General features: G+C 39.2%; 3 protein-coding genes across 8 annotated transcripts in view; 1 reads left to right on the plus strand and 2 right to left on the minus strand.

Moving 5' to 3' along the window:
- sorbs2a (sorbin and SH3 domain containing 2a) overlaps positions 1 to 18,932 on the plus strand; it is a 126,004-nt gene that overhangs the window by 52,182 nt on the left and 54,890 nt on the right. The window contains exon 1 of one of the 4 annotated variants that reach the window (XM_020614346.1): positions 8,871 to 8,974. The exons of the other annotated variants lie outside the window; for them this stretch is intronic. The gene's annotated coding sequence lies outside the window, so the exon portion shown is untranslated. Of the gene's footprint in view, positions 1 to 8,870; positions 8,975 to 18,932 lie in introns of those variants that run through there. 4 annotated transcript variants of the gene reach the window in all.
- On the minus strand, positions 5,305 to 10,864 carry cyp4v2a (cytochrome P450, family 4, subfamily V, member 2a). Its single transcript, XM_020614357.1, has 11 exons — positions 10,365 to 10,864; positions 10,104 to 10,216; positions 9,749 to 9,834; positions 8,758 to 8,948; positions 8,521 to 8,590; positions 8,279 to 8,405; positions 7,986 to 8,159; positions 7,301 to 7,403; positions 6,535 to 6,669; positions 5,692 to 5,871; positions 5,305 to 5,566 (listed from the first exon to the last, which is right to left on the minus strand). Exons 1-11 carry the CDS (start codon positions 10,555 to 10,557, stop codon positions 5,388 to 5,390), a joined length of 1,551 nt encoding a protein of 516 aa, XP_020470013.1. The 5' UTR covers positions 10,558 to 10,864; the 3' UTR covers positions 5,305 to 5,387.
- On the minus strand, positions 11,170 to 18,223 carry tlr3 (toll-like receptor 3). 3 transcript variants are annotated; one of them, XM_020614354.1, is made up of 5 exons: positions 18,203 to 18,223; positions 15,387 to 15,848; positions 14,482 to 14,676; positions 12,505 to 14,360; positions 11,170 to 12,310 (listed from the first exon to the last, which is right to left on the minus strand). In XM_020614354.1, exons 2-5 carry the CDS (start codon positions 15,834 to 15,836, stop codon positions 12,079 to 12,081), a joined length of 2,733 nt encoding a protein of 910 aa, XP_020470010.1. In that variant the 5' UTR covers positions 15,837 to 15,848; positions 18,203 to 18,223; the 3' UTR covers positions 11,170 to 12,078. The 3 variants fall into 3 exon arrangements, with proteins under 3 accessions (XP_020470010.1, XP_020470012.1, XP_020470009.1); XM_020614356.1 differs by lacking the exon at positions 18,203 to 18,223 and adding an exon at positions 17,457 to 17,538; XM_020614353.1 differs by lacking the exon at positions 18,203 to 18,223 and adding an exon at positions 16,483 to 16,828.

An 18,932-nucleotide genomic window follows, 5' to 3' on the forward strand; every position in this document is an offset into this window, starting at 1 on the left:
TATTCCTGCGCGCTGTCCGTTGATCGGGTTAAGCTCGTTATCTAAACATCAGGGGTGGGCGGATCGATCCTAATATCGATACTATCGAGTCCAACGCTAGTATTGATATTGATCGATACCCCGACAAAAATATCGATACTTTGGTTGAATTTTTACTCCCGTATGCACTGCTGCCGTTTTTTCAAAGAGGCGACCTAACTATCTTGTCTGTCTGCATCTCTAAGTAAGTGCCTGTGTGTAAATGGCGTGCCTATGCCTGTATGCCAGTCTTGTAGAGCGAAGCAGACACACACTAACACCCCTCCCCTCCCCCTAACCATAACCATCTTCACCATTAGTTGATATTTGTTTCTGTGCAACTGGTCACTTGTTACTTTAGCCAAACGAAAGGTACACGGATCCAGATGGATGGATAGGTAGATAGGTAGGTAGGTAAATAGATAGATAGATAGATAGACAGAAACTTTATTAATCCCTAGGGAAATTTAGGAATATAAATATATAATATGTTATATAAAATAAATACATTTACTTCAATTCAACTATATATATATATATATACTATATATACTTGGACCAGAGTTAAAATCACTGTGCTCATACCTCTATATGCAGAGCCATCAGGAAGTTAATTTTTGCATTCTGCTTAAAAACAACGCTTGCAGATGCACTGTACCTTCTGGTGTGGGAGAAAATGTGATGCCCTCTCTCTCATGGAGTGGCAGGGCGCTGAGCCTGGGAATATCATCCGGCACCATGGCACGGGGCTTCCCCAGAGCCACTGCTGCTGCCCGACACACGTGTTTGATCCTCGGACCACCCAGCGGCTGCTCCTGCATACAGAAATATTTGGATATAAACAAATCATGGTAACATCACTTGTGATACACAAGTGAACCTGCCTGTGAAATGTAGTCTCAGATTACAATGAGAATATGATACAGTAGCCAAGATAAAGTTTAAAGTACAAAGTATAAAAGCCAATTCTTTAATAATGATAAAATAGAAAGAAGGCCAATATGCTTAATTCATAAGGTTATTTATTTCAAACAGGTTCCACAATGCTGGACTTTATTTAACCCATTTCCTGGTCGTTCATGTTGATAAAAAGTAGCAGGTGATGGTTTTTCACAGTTTTATGACCAAAATCGGTGGGTTTCCTTTACGCAGGACTCTCACAGCTCAACACATTTATTCTGTTTTTGACAGGTTTTTCTCATGAGCACCTGCACGGCACAAACAAACACAAGCAGCCTGAGTGTTACAGAGCATAATACACAGTGATACATCTAAGACATAACCGCAGATGGTTATAACAAATACAGCTTATATTTTTACAAAGAACAACACAAAAACATCTTTTCAAGTGTTACCTGTGGACTAATATCTTTGGGTGATACGACAACTCTTCTTCTCCTCCTCCTCCTTCCACTTACTGGCACTGATTCTCTGGAGCCCAACTATCGGTCCAGACAAAAAGGGGGAAAACGATGTTTAAGTAAGAGCTGCTGCAACATGTTGCCATACCTTTTGAAATTAACTGATTGATTTGATTTGATTTGATTTATTCTTTCAAACATGTAAAGACAGTCAATATGTCAACACACATAATTTCACACATATCCACAAATGCATTAACTGCCAGGTTAACTGCAATTTGACTTGAAAAGTTCAGACTGCAATATGAAGACCAAGCAAATGTTTCATGTACAATCCTGCCTTCATTTTTTCCACTAGAGGTACTGATTTTTCTTCCCCTTTTTATGTGTTTGTAATGTTACTGGGGGTTTTGTTATATTTAACTATCGGCAAATGCGATAATTAAACTGACTAATTAATTTATCATTTTGGAACTACTACCTTTGGAACTATGTACAATATGCAGTCATATACAGTCAGGTTCATAAATACTGGAACAATGATAAGGTTTCTGGCTTTTGGCCTCTGTACACCACCAAAACGAATATGAATTTAAACACTCAAGATGTGAGCAATTCAAAACTTCCAGCTTTAATTCAAAGGGTTTAACAAAAGTGTGGCGTTAACCATCCAGGAATTACAGCCATTTTCATACACACCCATTTTTGGTGACTCATAAGCAATGAAACAAACTAATGTAATTACAAACATAAGGACTGCCTTTAATACTTGGATGAAAATCCTTTGCAGTCAATGAATGCCTGAAGCCTGGAACCCATGAACATGACCAATGCTGGGTTTCATCCCTCGAGATGCTTTGCCAGGCCTTTACTGTAGCTGACTTCAGCTGCTGCTTGTTTGTGGGTCTTTCTGCTTTCAATCTTGTCTTCACTAAGTGAAAAGCATGCTCTATAGCACATGTGTCAAACTCAAGGCCCGCAGGCCACATCTGGCCCAGGGTACAGTTACATCCGGCCCGCGAGATAATTTTATACATCTTTTTTTTTTTAATGGCCCGGCGATATGAAGTGCCGATAACACAAACTACAAATCCCATAATGCAGCGCAACAGCTGCCTTACCGAATGATAGGCTACCTGCGATCAGTTCCGCGTCAATTAGGTCAGATCAATCAAGCGTCTGTTGATGTATACAACCCTAATTTCAAGTCAAAGCTGTCCCCTAACAATGGCCAAGAGAAAAGTTGATTCTGAAAACAGAGCCTTTCAAAAGCAGTCAGAGGCTGAATATATGTTTACTGACATTGTCGGTAAACCCGTGTGTCTTATTTGTGGAGCTAATGTGGCTGTAATTAAGGAATATAACCTAAGACGGCACTACGAGACAAAACATTAGGACAAGCTGAAAAACGTGAATGCAGAGCAGAAGCTACAGAAGGTAGAGGAGTTGAAGAGGAATCTGACATCACAGCAGACGTTTTCACTAAAGGGAAATCACACAGGGAAGCTGCTGTGAAAGCAAGTTTTATTGGGGCAGAGGAGAAAATCAGCCCGGACATTTACCGATGGAGAGTTTCTGAAGAGTGTAATACCCCAGTTCTTTTATTGGACAGATATGAGTAACGACGGAGTCCGTCTTTCTTGAAATATAATAAATAAATAAATAATGACTTTGAAACTTTCATTAAAGGAGTACTCCAATGGTACACGTCAACATGTTTACTTGTCCTGAGGAGTACTACTCTTCCTGTGAAAGCAGTTGCATTATGGAGGAGACTCCATAGTCTGAGGCAATAACCTTGATTATTATGGTTATGTCAACTTTGATCTTCAGACTGAGCTTTTAATAACAAGTGATAGAATTGGTAAAAAGTAACGTAAAACTACCATTAATTTATTCTAAAAGGCCACTGAATAATAGAATTGGTGTTAATGACGCTCTGTGCTGCTGGGTGTGTAATTAGGCAACTGTTTGCCCAAACGCTAGCCACTGCAATCCTATACATTGATTTGTATTTATAGCTGGCTTGTACTTGGAGGGTTGATTTTGATTTGCTTCTGACCCAAAATGCTTTTCTTGAGGCAAACTAAAGGTGAAAAAACTAAGAAAAAGGTCGTGCCTAAGCAACTTATTGTTTTGTAGAAACCAAATAATCACTTTATCATCACACTGACTACGCAAATCACTGTACTGTACCGTAACTAGTCGTAAACAAAGAGAAATACAGATGCGCTGTAAATCAGTGGTCCCCAACCCCCGGGCCGCGGACCGGTACCGGTCCGTGGATCAATTGGTACCGGGCCGCACAAGAAATCATTAATTATTTCCGTTTTATTTATTATCTGAGTCTGAACGATCTTTTATTTTGAAAAATGACTGTATTCTCTCGGTTACACCTCGGTCACTTGAGCGCCAAAACTGGCTTACTTGTGCGACATATTCAGCCTGCTCAATGAACTCAATCTGTCACTTCAGGGGAAAATGACAACTGTCTTCAAGTTGGCAGATAAAGTAGCTGCATTTAAAGCCAAACTGGATTTGTGGGGACGGCGCGTCAACAGAGGCATTTTGGACATGTTTCAAACATTAGCGGGGATTTTGGGTGAGACTGAGCCAGAGCCTTCATTCTCCCAGCTGGTGCACGATCACATGTCTTTGTTTTTAAAAGAGTTCGAGCGCTACTTCCCAACCACAAAGGACCCACGAACTGCCAAGGAATGGATCCGCAACCCATTTGTCAACAAACCAGGTGAATCCAGCAGGTCTGTGCAAGAAGAAGATCAACTGCTGGAGATCACAAATGACGGCAGCCTTAGAAGTATGTTCGAGACAACAACTCTGCCGGTGTTCTGGATTAAAGTCATGACAGAATACCCTGAGATCGCCACCACAGCACTGAAAACCCTGTTGCCATTTCCGACATCCTATCTGTGTGAAGCGGGTTTTTCTGCAGTGACAGCAACCAAAACAAAACAACGGAGTAGACTGAACATAAGCAACACACTTCGGGTGTCATTGTCTCCTATTACCCCCAGATGGGACCGTCTCGTTGCAGAGAAACAAGTTCAGGGCTCCCATTGATTTAGCGTTATGGGGAGTTAAAAATTTCAACACAGTGGATTCCCGTTTATTATTATATTAACAATATAAACAATCTACGTACCCCCCCGGGCCGCGGTAAAATTGTCGACCGTTGACCGGTCCGCAATGATAAAAAGGTTGGGGACCACTGCTGTAAATAGTTAATCTTATCAGCATGAACAAATAACGATGCTATCTGAGGTTGTGCAACAGGGAAAATGCAGCTACTGTAGGTGTTTGAAAATTAACATTAAGAGCAAATGCGCCACAAAGAAAAAACCTAAACCTGTACTCTACATGTTTGAGTTGGAAGGCTCAGACATTTAATTACAAACTAATACCACAAAAGTCACACATAAATATATTGAACATACAAATGTAATAGAAAACTAAAATATCTCTAACGTTTTAGGTATGTTTTTTTTTTATCTTGCACACAATCTATTTCCTCTAGATTTGCAAATACAGACAAAAGGTCAGACAATAGTTATAATCTTTAGGTTTAGTGTAGCTTGTATATTGTGTATTACAATGTTTTTTTTGTTGTTGTTTTTTTAAAAGCATGTGACCTAGAAACCTGATGGCAGTGACTGATTCCACTTCAGCTGTACCATTTCACTCATTTTCATGCCATTCCAAAATACAGTGGATTGTTAGTTATTTAAAGCATTTTAATAGTTCAAATTAAATAATATATTTGAACAGCTACTGTTTGTATACTGTAGCTTTCCCCTAAAATTAACAATATAAAAAAAGCAGTTGCTATGGTAATGAGAAAAGCCTAGAATCAACACCAAGGCCACTGCTCTCCCTGACCTCCCAGAGGGCATTTAGAAAATATTTAGTGTTTTCTTTGGGAAGGTGAACTGTAAATAGACATTAATGAATATAATTTGGAACAGAGGTGTCTGTAAATTAGAGCAAGTGTTAGTTTGATGAAGTCTGAGGTGTTCTCTTTTCCAGTTTAATCCAGATGCCGTTCTCTGCTCGGAGGATGAGGTCTCCTACAGGACGCAGCTCTTCATACGTCTGACAAGCTTCAACGTTGAAGTTACGCAGTACTGATGACAAAATCACCTTTTCTTCCATTAGTGCAAAACGCTGACCTGAGAAGGATCATAGTGGAACACACTCAGTTGTAATACTGTACACAATACACAGGTTCAGAAGCCTTGTTCAGAATTTAAGTACTGATTCTAAAAACTACTATGAAAAATTCTCATGCTCTTACCTATACAGTTACGAAGTCCCGCAGAGAAGGGGATGTACGCATATGGAGGCCTTCCCGCTGAGTTCTCAGGCAGGAAACGTTCAGGCCGGAACTCCTCAGGTTCAGGGAAGTATCGCAGGTCACGGTGGAGAGCGTAGGTAATGATAATAGCCTCGGCACCCTTAGGAACCTTGAAACCATCTACAGGCAAAAATGCAACTTGAGAAAGAATTTTCCTTAAACTTTTTCATATAGGATCACTTACAATTGCTCAGTTTCAGTTTAAGCCTTAAGGTCTCATTTTCATTTCTAATGGTTAGGATTTTAGCCCATCCAGCCATTATCTATACCGCTTATAGGGTCATGGGGGTGCTGGAGCCTTTGGAAACATTGGGTGAGAGGTGGGGTTCACCCTGGACAGGTTGCCAGTCTATCAAAGGGCTGACATGTAGACAAACAGCCACTCACACTCCTACTGGAAATTTAGAGTCGCAGTCAACCTAAGCTGCATGTCTTTGGACTGTAGGCGGTAGCTTGAACCCGGAACCTTCTTGCTGTGAGGCAACAGTGCTAACCACCACGCTGCTGTGCTACCCAGGATTTTAGTGGAATCACCAAATTATTTGCAAAAGTCTGGGGGGGGAAAAAAGCTGCATCATGTCAATATACAAGTACACTACTACATGTACAATGGGTTTCTATTGTACCATGCAATTATTACTGAAAGGGACAATAGCCAGAACAGCAAAAATAATAACTCTACTGTGAAAAACCTGAACTGCTTATTCCCTTGGCTTCTTGTTAAACAAAATTTTTTAAACATCCCAAATATCCCATGCCTTTCAGGACCCATCTATAACTCACTGATATAGCAGTCTTCACAGATCTTGCGCGCAAAGAATGGCACAGAGGGAAACAGTCGCAGGGCCTCCTTGATCACACACTCTAGGTATTTGAGCTTCTTCAGGTCCTCAGTGTTAGCAGGCCGGTCAGATGTACCTTTGCATAGTAAACAGGGAATACTTAACATTTTTAGCACAGAAAAAAGATAAACAGGGCCGGTGTAGGCTAGTTCATAGGTTTGTTCCCACTTTCTACAGTAGATAAGTTTAACAATTCTGTTTTGTTTAAAGGTCACACCTGTGTTTCTTCCACTGAAGACATACATTAAGTTACAGAGTCCAGAGTCTTTATTGCAACCTCTGCAAACAAATTCCCATATACTGACCACAAATCAACAATTATTAACAGAACTATTTGGTGGGTGTGTAACTTATACAGTGGAAATAAAACGGCTGGGAATATGATAAGGAATATTTTTATGCTTGTGGGCAAGTTTAGTGTCTCAAAGTAATGTTTTGCTATAAGGCCACTGAGCTTACGCCATGGTGAAAATACACAAAGGCAACAATAAATCCACCCAGCAGCTGAAAAAATTTAATCACCCTCTGTTTATTTTGGTACGGACTTTTGCAGCTATTATAACCACATAAGCTCCCCTTGACTTGCATAAAAATAATTGGTCTGAACAAAGATGAGTCAAAAAGCCTTCAGGCAGAAAACTAAATGATGTCATGAAAGAGCGAAGTTGTGCGGTGACTTGGGAGAGGAGAGACTGTGTTACTGTTACCAAACACTTCCTGAAGCTCTTGCTGGACTTTGCTGTGCACCTCGGGGTGGGAGCCCAGCAGATGTAGGGCCCAGTTCATAGAAGCTGCAGTAGTATCATGCCCCTACAAAATAAAAGTTGTGAAACAACTAATATTGACATTTTAAAGCTGCAGAAACTGATTTTTATGGCAACAACATGGTCACGTTTCACCTAACAAAGTTTTATTGGCAAAAGTGTTGGCAAACTACTGCCTGTTTACATATCAAGCAGACATCAATATTCATTTGGAGTTGTTTCTCCATTTGCCCTTCAAATGTAAGTCTAATTGTTATTCTCCTTTTCTCTCTGTTTGGGCCTCTACCAACTCATCAGGGACCTTTCTGGCTCTCAAGCTGCTAAATCCTCTTATCTTCACTAGTAAATTGCTAATGTTGTTGGTTGTTTAGTGCTCAGCAGGTTTTGTAGGTGATTTCAGGCAGAAAACGACTGTCTGGAAACGAAGCTGATGAGAGCAGTGGGCATGAAGTAACAGGCCATAAAACCAAAGCAGTGGGGTAAAAGACAATAAAACATGCTGTAGAGCTGAGGTTTCTCAATACAAACTGTCTTTTGATACACTGTTAATATAAAATATTGATTAAATGTCTTTTATTGCACTTTTAAATATTCAGCATTACACTGAGCTTCATTTTTACCTACTAACCCGAAACATAAAAGTGTCGACCTCCTCCTGAATATCCTGATGGCTCATCCTGTTGCCATTTTCATCCGTGGTTTTCAAGAGCATGTCCAAAAATGCCAGCTTTTTCCTTGTGCCTCGGTGAGAATCACTTTCTGAGTCGATATAGGAAATGTTCTCTGCTCTTTCATTTATAACCTGAGAAAGAATGAAGGCTAAAGTAAAACGTTGTTTTACGTTGCCTCTTATGCAGTTTTTTATGCCTCTAACACACAGAATATACAGTGATTTTTGTAGCCACCGCCTCCATTACTCACATTGTTTGTGAAAGTGTGGAGGACCTTGAGCATCTTGTCTTGCTCCCGGCCGTCACCAAAGTAGTAGTATACAAAGTCAAGCCAAAACCAAGGTGTCCTCTGTCTGCGGCTGACAATGTCACTCATTCTGAGGACAAAGAGTGAAATATAAGAAAACTTTATCACTTTATTTTTACTCATTATCTGTATAAATATAGAATTATGGTTAGATAGTATAAATATAGAAAAATAAAATAATTTACCTGTACACACTTCTAACATATTCTGAATCAGAATTACTCTGAGCATAAATTTTCTTTCCCATTGCAGTTTCTGAAAATACATTGTTTGAAGAGTATTTTGTTAAATCCAGGAAATGAATCCAGCATCATGAATGTGAGGCATTGGGTATCGATTCTTAATGCATAAGTTTGTTTTATAAGCAAACAGATAAAAGGCTCATATGTGCACACATACATTTTGAATATCCATCTGCTTACCACAGATAATGTCCAAGGCACAGAGGGCGATGTGGCTGAAGCAGTTAAATGGACCCTTCCCTGCCTGCTTCTCCAGCTTCTCCACTAGTATCTCTGCCTGCTCATTCATCACCTCCAAGAAGTCTGTCAGGATGGAGAAGTGGAAGGTGGGCGTCAGCATCTTCCGTCGCTGATGCCACTTACGCCCAGTGCTAATCAGAGAAGGAGATCAAATCAGGTCAGGGAACCAAGAGGGTTGGAGAAAGCGCAGGGCCCATGTATTTGTTCTTATCATAGGACAAAAATGACAAAAAAGTAGAAATTAACTTGCTTTGTTTGATTCAGTCATTTCCAAATTTAAAGGGAAGTCAGATTTTCCCTTTGACATTTTGGCAACACATGGGTTTTTTTTTATTCCCATTTGCATGGAATTGGTTGTGCACATTCATGGTCCATGTTCTGGGTGACCCCCTGACCTTTGTTCTTGCTCTACCTTCAAGCCAGTATTTCCACTGGACTGACCAGATGACTAAGAATTTTACTAAACACACACTAGGTTTCCCAAATGATGATCCCTATACTTCTCACTCAGCAGTTCTTCCTCACCATCTCACCTCCAGGTTAAAATGAAAAATGAATTATACAGTTCTGATGTTAATGAACCATAATGATCGTGATGATCCCCAGATCTATTCCAACCCCCGGGACATTCTCCACTTGTAGGTAAAAAATTTTTTTTTAAACTCAAGTGACAGATTATCATGAAACTTACTTTGAAATTGACTTCAACATTACCAAAAGAATTTCTATCCACCTTTTTTCTACATGTGTTTCTACATGTTGGTATATATAAATCTTTACAGACATATTTATTATCGACTTATTCTGTGAGTTTTTTTTTTTCAAACCCACAGTTGTGTTGTGCCTTTTTTTGTTTCCTTTTCTCTTATTGATTCTTTGCAGGCTTTTAATGCCATGTAGGCTACACAGGAGCCACAGGTACAGTACATACCTAGTGAGCAGGCCGGTTCCAAGCCAAGGGTGAAGGAACTTGTATACACCAGCTTTGTCCACGTGGACAGGGTTGGTGAGAACGGTCTACAAAAGCAGTGTGTACAAAGTGCAGTGACATGTTAAATAGACCATGTTGTCATAACGGGAGGTTTGAAGTTTAGAGCTGCAGCCTCACCTTCATTAAATGTGTTATTTTAGATGTTTATCTAGGTGTCATTTTTACACTAGTACAAAGACATTTGTAATTCTGTTCTCTTACCAAGTTGACTTGTTGAATCATAGACTTGTTTATAAGCTGAGGCAAGCAGACTTTGACATGTTACGATACTGGACGTTATAAATGTGGACCATACCTCAACAGTCTCAGCATGAAACAAAACCACAAACGGCACTGTTCCAAGCCAGAGTTTAATCAGCGGTGCATCACTGAATTGATGGGTATAATCCACAATTTGCTTAAAGAAATCTGAAACAAAAAACAGACATCACAGTGAAGCATTAATCTAGTGTTTCTTTGTTTACAGCAGCCATTTTAGATATTTGCACCATATGGGTTTCCATGAGCTTAATGGTCTAGGCAGCCTTGTGTAGCAGGATGTTGTTTATTTTCTTACCTCCTGCATTGGTTTTGAAGTACGATGCATGTCCAATGAAGGGGTACATTCTTGCCACGTTCGGGATTGGCTTCATCTCAAGCCATTTGTGCAGGTAATCGCTGAGCACATTGTAGGTAATGTGTGTTAGAATAGCTATGAAGATGCTGACTCCAAGTAAAGGTATCATGTAATTACCAAGCAAATCTGCCATTTTTTTCTGCAGTGTGCACAGTTTATCTGTGCGTTAAAGTAGTAGCACCAGGCTGTGCCTTTATCTTAAAGAAGCTGTGACATGTGACTTGCATTTACTCCTCCTCTGCTCTCAATCCTGCTGACAGCTCTCTGGATTAAGGACACCCACTGCATTTCTTGCCAATTATTACTTTTGGACGGTATCAGAAAATAGGAAATGTTATATATAAAGACAGGAGATACAAAAGTCACATGTATACAAATAGTAAAACATGCAAAAACAGAATGAGCTATAAATATTGACACAAATTATATAATGATGTCAATTATTTACCATATGATAGCTGATTGGTTCCGGCCAAGGCTATTGTCCAACTTACTCTGTAGTCTGGTACTTTTCAACAACCCTTTCCCAACCTGACTGGTTAATAAATAACTACATGACCTTAAACCACCGTACAGTTTGAGGTTAAGATGCAAAATTTATATTAAAAATATATTTTTAAAAAAGAGAGGTGATCTCGTCTATAAAGGGAGAAAAGGTCATTTTAATTAAGCTTATTATACAAAGATTTGCAAAGTATTTTCTTTATTTTTCTACTTTCATTTGTGAAAGCATGTAACTTCCCTGCATCCCCTGTGAAACTAAGCTTGAAGATATTAAGTTTATTTATAAAATGCAGAGATCATCTTTACACATTCCTCAAAGCTGTCCAAGAGATGTGAGGGACCTAGTTATTTAAAATAGTTTAACGCCAACTGTGTGGAACATTATACTGTAATATTAACAAATGTGCTTTTAATGATACCGTATTTTGCTCCCATCTTGACCTCTCATATCTTGATCTTGTCATCTTGGAGCCATAAATAGAGCAAAAGAACATACAATACCTCAACTTTTCAAGACAAGTTTCTATTATTTAACAGCTTAGGGGAGAAAAAGTCACCACTGCAGGCTGTGTAACTGAAAACATGACTTAGAACATAAAATATTGTAAATGGGGATAGGCTGCTCTATGTGCTGTTACATCTTGCCCTCAAATTCCTTAATTATGGTCTGACAATAAGCTTACAGTTTTTTTTATGTCACTCTTATTTCTGACAATGACGACCAAATAAAATAGTTAAGTATTCTACTTTGTAATGTGCATATGCCATAGCACAAATGGAAGCTTTACACTGGATTTGACAAAAAATGCTGTAGTTTCTTAATACAACCACTAGATGTCCCAATACATCATTTGGCTGAAGTGGAATATTCCATTTAATGATTCTGTGCTCTAAAATAAAGTTTTTCAAACTGGTTATTATAATACAAAACTATGTAAAATGAACAAATATGTGTCACAATATTTTACAGATGAATTATATTCATCATTCATGTCCTGACACCACACAGCATGACTGGCCCATCCCATGCCATGATATATGTATAGTATATGTCATAATTCCAAATATTCACAGAGGAAAACAATCTGCAACTGGCCAATTTTGGGAATTATTACAAATAAAAATATCTATTAGTATCAGTAAACGTCTGTCATTCCTGCAATCGATTAGTCATGCCAAGTGCTATGAGGAGCTTCTGGTGAAAGGCAGGCACCCTCTCCTTATCGACAGGCCACTCCAGGATGCAACACGGCCGCAACATGCTCCTGCGGAGGAAGAGTGACTGATACAACTTGTAGTCATGTACATCTTGCAGGAAGACCAGAACCACTGAGTCTCTGCTGGCTTCAATGACCTGGTGTAGAGCATGATGGGCTTTAAATCTGGATAGACAAAGATGAGGTAGAAGGGCAGAGAGACAATGTTGAGAGTTCACTCAACTGCAAATGGGCAAATATAATAGAACCAGAACAAAATATATGGCTTATGTAGTTTACAATTTTGTGATACTTTGACTTAGTTTGAGTCTACCTGATGTTTAATCTACAACATATAAAGCAGTGCATATTTGTTTTACCGTCGACACCATGGATCCTTCAGAAGATTTTCAGTGATGACAAACAAGATTTTCCTGGACATTCTCATATTTTCCACAATGGACTGAAGCTGTGACATGCCAGGGACTGCATCTCGATTCTCCCAAAAAAATCTGCACCGGTTATTCTCTAAGGGGACCATCCTCCTCTTCACCCAGTTGGTGTCTTCTTTTGCATGTATGATGTAAGCATCATATTCAAATTCCTGGACCTCTTCAGCTCTGGCATTGCTAAATCCTAATATGCGATTGATCACTATGTTCCAAAAAAACTGAATACGCCAGCCTTGGAACCGCACCAGAAGTGCAATTACAATCAGCATCATGACCGCTGTGGTGCTTAGTATGTAAAGAAGCTGAAAAGGGGTCATATCTTTGCAAGAGAGGGTGTCGAAATCCATGATGGAGTGGTTAAAGTAAACTAATGGAGTGTTGCACTTGTACTGTTCCCTGAGATCTGGCACATTGGTCGTATTTGTGTTATTCAACCATGTCACAAACCATAGGATGCTCTCACATGTGCAGTCAAATGGATTTTTGTCCATGATAAGCAGACTAAGGTTGTTCATTGGAGTTTTGAATACTTCAGGCCTAACAGATGTAATCAGGTTCTTCTGTAGACGTAAAACCTGCAGTGAATTCAGATCATCAAAAACTGAGTCCGTAAGACTGTTTAGCAGATTGTTAGAGAGACTTAATTCACTGAGGTTATTCAGACCTCGCAGGGCCTCCACTGGGATCTCATCCAGTCCGTTACTATCCATCTGTAAGGTCATCAAGCTCTGCACTCCTTTGAGGAACAACACTGGCCCACCTAGGTTGGCACTCTTCCACAACCGGGCTAAGTTGTTGTGCTGGAGCTTCAGCACCTTCAGGTTCACAAGCCCCTCCAGCATACTCCCTCTAATGTTAGCAATGTTGTTGTTGCTGAGATCCAGGAAGGTGAGGTTGGACAGGGGACGGAATGGAGAGGGATTCAGGTCCAAGGCTGTGGCAATAAGACTTTTTCCCAAAGTCAGAATTCTAAGATTGGGCATATAAACAAACGATGTGGAGTTTAGATTGACCATCTGTCGGTTATTGGTCATGTGAAGCTCTTGAACTTGACCTAGGCCTTCAAACTCTTTTCCAGTGAGAGTTTGTTTGACAAAATTGTAATCTAGAAGAAGTATGGTGAGGTTTCTCAAAACAGAGAAGCTTCCAGGATTAATCTGTGATATAGCTGTTCCTATCAGATTTAGCTTTGTGAGAGGTGATCCTGCAAGTGAGACTAAAGTCTTGCTGGTGATGGTTTTCAGCGAGGTGTAACTACTCCAGCTCATATCAAGTTCTTTCAGGCTTGTCAAGCCTGTAAAAATGTGCTCTGTGAGTTCTCGAACTGCAGTTCTCTGTAATATCAAACTCTCCAGGGCACCTAATGGTTGGAATGAGAAATCATCAATAATCGGGGTAGAGGAAGTATGACTTTTCACCAGAGCGCTTGCCAGTTCAAGTTTTTTCAGACTTTTGAGGCCCTGAAATGTGGCCTTGGTCAGGTGCTTGATGTTGTTGTCGGACAAAATTAGTGTCTGAAGGCTGGACAGCCACTGAAATGAGCCACCTTCGATTTTATTCATGCCATTATGGGAAAGATCCAGAAAGGTTAGATTTGTTTTCTGTAGCCCCATGAAGGTTGTATTTGAGAGTGTGAGCAGCTTCATCATCCGAAGAGACAGGGTGTCAATGGATGTCCCCGACAGCTCTGAGCAGAGTTTGGAAATAACTGAAGTGCCTATGTTGCTCCCATCCATGATTAAAGTGTGTAGGTTTCTGATGGGCTCAAAACAACCAGGCTCCAGCTGCAACAAAACAAACCAAGAGATCTTGTGGTGAAATGAAAAAGGGAAACAAAACAAACAACTGAAACTAAGTTGCCGCTACAGTTCCATTTCACTTCCCATTTTCTGCTCAGTTTCTTACCATTTTTAGTTGCACTGATGACAGATTGAGGACTTGCAGATAAGGTGAACTGGTGAGGAAAGAAAAGTCATCTTTCTTCAGAGCGGTGAAGTCATTGAATGCCAGATTGAGGTTCACCAGGCTGGGCAGCTGGGGTTGAGAGCCAAGCTTGGCGGACAGAAGTTTGTTTTTGGAAACGTCAAGAAATTTCAGCTTCTGTGAATTATTCAAGCCAAATAAAAAAAGTGTTGTTAATGCAATTCAGGAGGGACATATCAAAAAAATTAAAAGTGACAGCTTAATGCCTAGGTTCATGGCATATTGTAGATACCATTTCAAATTTAAAAAGGTAGCAGATCTCTGAGGACACGAGGCACCTCCCTTTTTCTCCCTTTCTCCAAATCGAGTGAGCTAGTACTCAGCATGCATTTTCTTAAAGCATGAGCAACCTAGCTGATGAGGTGCGTGCACAACATACTCATTTAAAAGCAAATTTGAAGCATTTTTATTTTTGCATAATTACTTCATGACAGTTAATTAATCTGTATCATAATCGGTACTGTCCCAGTGTATTTATTTTCATCTCTCTGCTCATTTTAATGCTTGCACTCTGTGTTCTATTCTTTTCTAAGGCTTTTTTCATGTGTATTACCTTGTAAACAGTTGCAAAGGTATTATTAACTTACTTTTAAGAATTAGCCTGAAATATGCTTCTTTGCTTTTTTTTGCTGAGAGAGAATCTTGATACCACTCTAGTATGTGGGCAGTAAATATTAAGCTAATGACAGTAGCAAGTTAGCTTAGCTTAGCATAAGGACTGGAAGCTAAAGGAAACAGCCTGACTACCATTACCATTACCATTACTACAGCCTAACTCATGATGCGTCGATCTATTTATCCCTCCAGTTATTAATGATGGAACACACCTGTAGTGCAAAGAAAGGCTCTCCTTGTAGTTTTAGCCTGTTACTAGCCATATATAACCATGTTAGGCTGGCGCAGTGGCTCAGATCTTCCTTTTTCAGCCAATGCACTTCGTTGTGTTCCATGTTCAGTGTATGCAGCAGAGGCAGTATCTGGCACAAACTCCCATTTATATGGGTGATGCTGTTGAAACTGACATCAAGGTAGAGGAGGCCTGGGTATGGACTTAGTGACTCAGGGGGAATTTTCACCAGTCTGTTGTGAGACATATCCAGGCTGGTGATGTTGCGGGGAAGATCTGGAGGAACTGCACTGAGACTGAGGTGGCTGCAGTCAGCTCTGCTGTCTTGCACAAGGCAGGATCTCTTCTTTGGTCTGGCCACACAGTGGCATGGTCCCATTATAAAATAACATATGATGACCCATGTTAGAAGAGAACGAGAGGTGCACATTGTTTCAAAAACCTTTAACAGATAGAGAGAATAAAATCTGTATCAGTGTTAAGAACAACTTTGGCATTTTATCATCATATAAAGTTAATATGGCAAACACATTATCAGTTATCTGTGTACACAGAACACCATTAGTAATATCCAGTATATTTAGTTATTTTGCCAAAATAAGAGCAATGTTTTAGAATCAAATATACTTTTACTCCACTAATTTCATAACTTAAGTTACTTTTAAGAATCTGATTAATATAGCAAAATCCAATATACAAGACTTATTGATACATGGTGGGAAATTCACAGGCTACCTAACAGCAATTCAAACTGCATTTAAGGTATAGTAATTGTAAAATTATCTCCACATGTACCAGCTGAAACATTAAATGTGATAATGCATCAATAATTACATCTTAATATGACATACATTGTGACGTGCAATTTTGCATCAGTGCATTTACTTCTGAATTAAGAGTATTTTGCGGCTTTTACTTAAGAAAAGAATCTGAGTACTTCTTCCACCACCGCTAATATGACGGCAACATGATTTATACAGGACTCTAAGACAAGTAGCCCATTAGGCGTCACCGTGACATTTAATAAACTCTACGACTGGGTAATATTTTGGATATAATACTTGAAGAGTTCTTACCAAATGTTGCCTTTGCATATTGTGTTTTGCAGCTAGACTTCATAATCTTCAAACAGTTGTCATTCACAATCAAGAACGCACATAAGAGTAGCAGCTGGTCGACACCTCGACAAGGACGCAACGAAACAAGGAAATGGGAAACCAGTAGTTCCAGTTTTACTTTCACACGTGTTAGTTTGATGATAGGAAGTATGAATGGAAGTGATATCTACACCATACAAAACGGAGTGAAACCAATGTGATAAAGTTCTCAACATTATGAAACATCCCCAGTGCTTGTTCTAATAATCCCTGTATGGCTCTAAATAGAAATAGGCTTTCTGAAAGAGGGTTTGAGCCGCAAAGTATCGAGACACGTTGTGTTGTGTTTGACAATAAATTTGAAAACACTGACCATGCCAATATGAGCTGGCTTTTATGCTAAATTTAATAAAACGAACTGGTGTACGAACGTGTGTTGGCACGGCGCAAGCCTGTGGGATAAATACCGTACATTCACGAGTAGACGTGCAAAACATTTCATGGGGAGTAGTAAGGCTACCTGCAATTTTGAACGAACATATCAGTTTTAGCGATCTTCTGCATCCCCGAGATTTTTGTTTGTTTATTCAATTCATGTATGTATTTATTTTCTGAAACGCCAGTTAATTCAGTCCACACAGGCAAACACTATATTTTGAGATATTATGTTGGAATCAATTTAAACATAAAGACTAAAAATTGTATCTGCATCTGACATTACACTTACTTAAATAATAGCCTGTAGTAGTTTATTTTTTAATCAGTGTCAACTATTTGACAAATCATTGTTGTACAATTGATCACAAGTATCACTTTATTTGTGTAACCCAGTGTTCTAGGACATATACAGACATATACCTGTAATCCACACTCCTAATAAAATAACATAAGAAGATGAGTAAGAGCATTAAATTATTCAAATAAAATATGGTCAGTAAATAGGTTTCTCTTACAAAAACAGCAGGTGAATTAAACCTCAGTGTTTCGGATCAGCATTTTTCCTAGGAGATGGATGTGAGGGACTGACAGCTGTGGCATATGGTTCCCTAAAACAAACTTTGCAACAGTCAAGATGCAGAAGTAGTAGAATTAGAGGATCCACCTGCAGTAGGGGTGCAGACACAAACTACTACCCCTAGTGAAGATTAATTTTAGTACACCTTGAAAGAATACAGTACAAATAAATACTTTTTTTCTTGTTATGTTAATTTTACAAACATATTTCTCCATTTGCCCATGTGCCTAGAGAAACACCACACTTAAAAGCTGTAACATACTGTGTAAGAGAATCAGTGGAGTAAATAATCTTTGCAAAATCAGTTGTAACCTTTGCACACCCAGGGTAGGCTTGCTCAACATGAACACCTGCTGCTTTAAAGTGCCTTAGATTTGTGTTACGGCCTATTTAGATGTGTTATTGCTCATCTACTTTATATTTCACTTGTATTGTGTGGCATTCATGTGGACGGCAAAGTAAGAATTTCATTGTACAGGGAAACACGTTTCCTAACTGTGCATATGACAAATAAATGCTTTGACCTTGACCAAATGGCATTTATTAACAGTTTTTCTTTGGTCTTTTGTGCCTGTGCTGAAGGCACTAAACGTTTTGAGGCAAGGACGGATATTGTCCATTCACCTGCTACAACAAAAAGCTATAATAAAGTTAAATTCTTTATAGTTGTATTACATTGCGTACCTTGATATGTCCTCAATCACAACACCAGAGAAGTGAAACCTAAGAAAAAAACTATATAACTAGATGAGATGGGAAATAACCACTAGATGGCAGTAAAATACTATAAACTAAGTCACTCAACGCCCCTGCAGTAGTCATTGTGAGTAAAATTCTTAATTCTTACCTTTGTATTGTAAAAAGATACAACTTTGATATTGTGTGACTTACCTGCAACAAGTTTCTCTGATGCCAGTGGCTACTGAATATCAGCTCACTGAGTTCAGAAATAAGGATTCAGTGTTTTTGTGTCTTAGTAAATGCATTAGTGAGCGAATGAAGCTAAAACAACTTGGCCAAATCCATTTAAGGTCAGCAGTCTTGTAAAAGTAGAAATGACCTGCTGCTAAGTAAGTAACAAAATCTGACCTAAAATAGACAAAGCATGCAGCCAATGCAAACATTCAAGTGTTACTGATTACGGGTGACGTGTCTTTGTTGTTATCAACATGGATAGATGATTATCCTTAAAGGTTTTTTCTTATTCAGAAATATTTCCTTTTTCAAAATTGCTTCCTGTTGACAGTTTGTTCACCGAGCACATCACTGACTAGAATATCCTCTGTGTCATTTATTAATTGTATTGTGACAGCCGCTATGAACCACAGTGTGCTAACTAGCTTGACACTGTCACGCAGTGTATAAATCCAGACTAACACTGGCATAGTTCAAAGCTGTACCGTGTCAAAGTGCT

This window comes from Monopterus albus, unplaced genomic scaffold (genome assembly GCF_001952655.1).
Source record: "Monopterus albus unplaced genomic scaffold, M_albus_1.0 scaffold144.1, whole genome shotgun sequence".
In the NCBI taxonomy this organism is placed as follows: domain Eukaryota; kingdom Metazoa; phylum Chordata; class Actinopteri; order Synbranchiformes; family Synbranchidae; genus Monopterus; species Monopterus albus.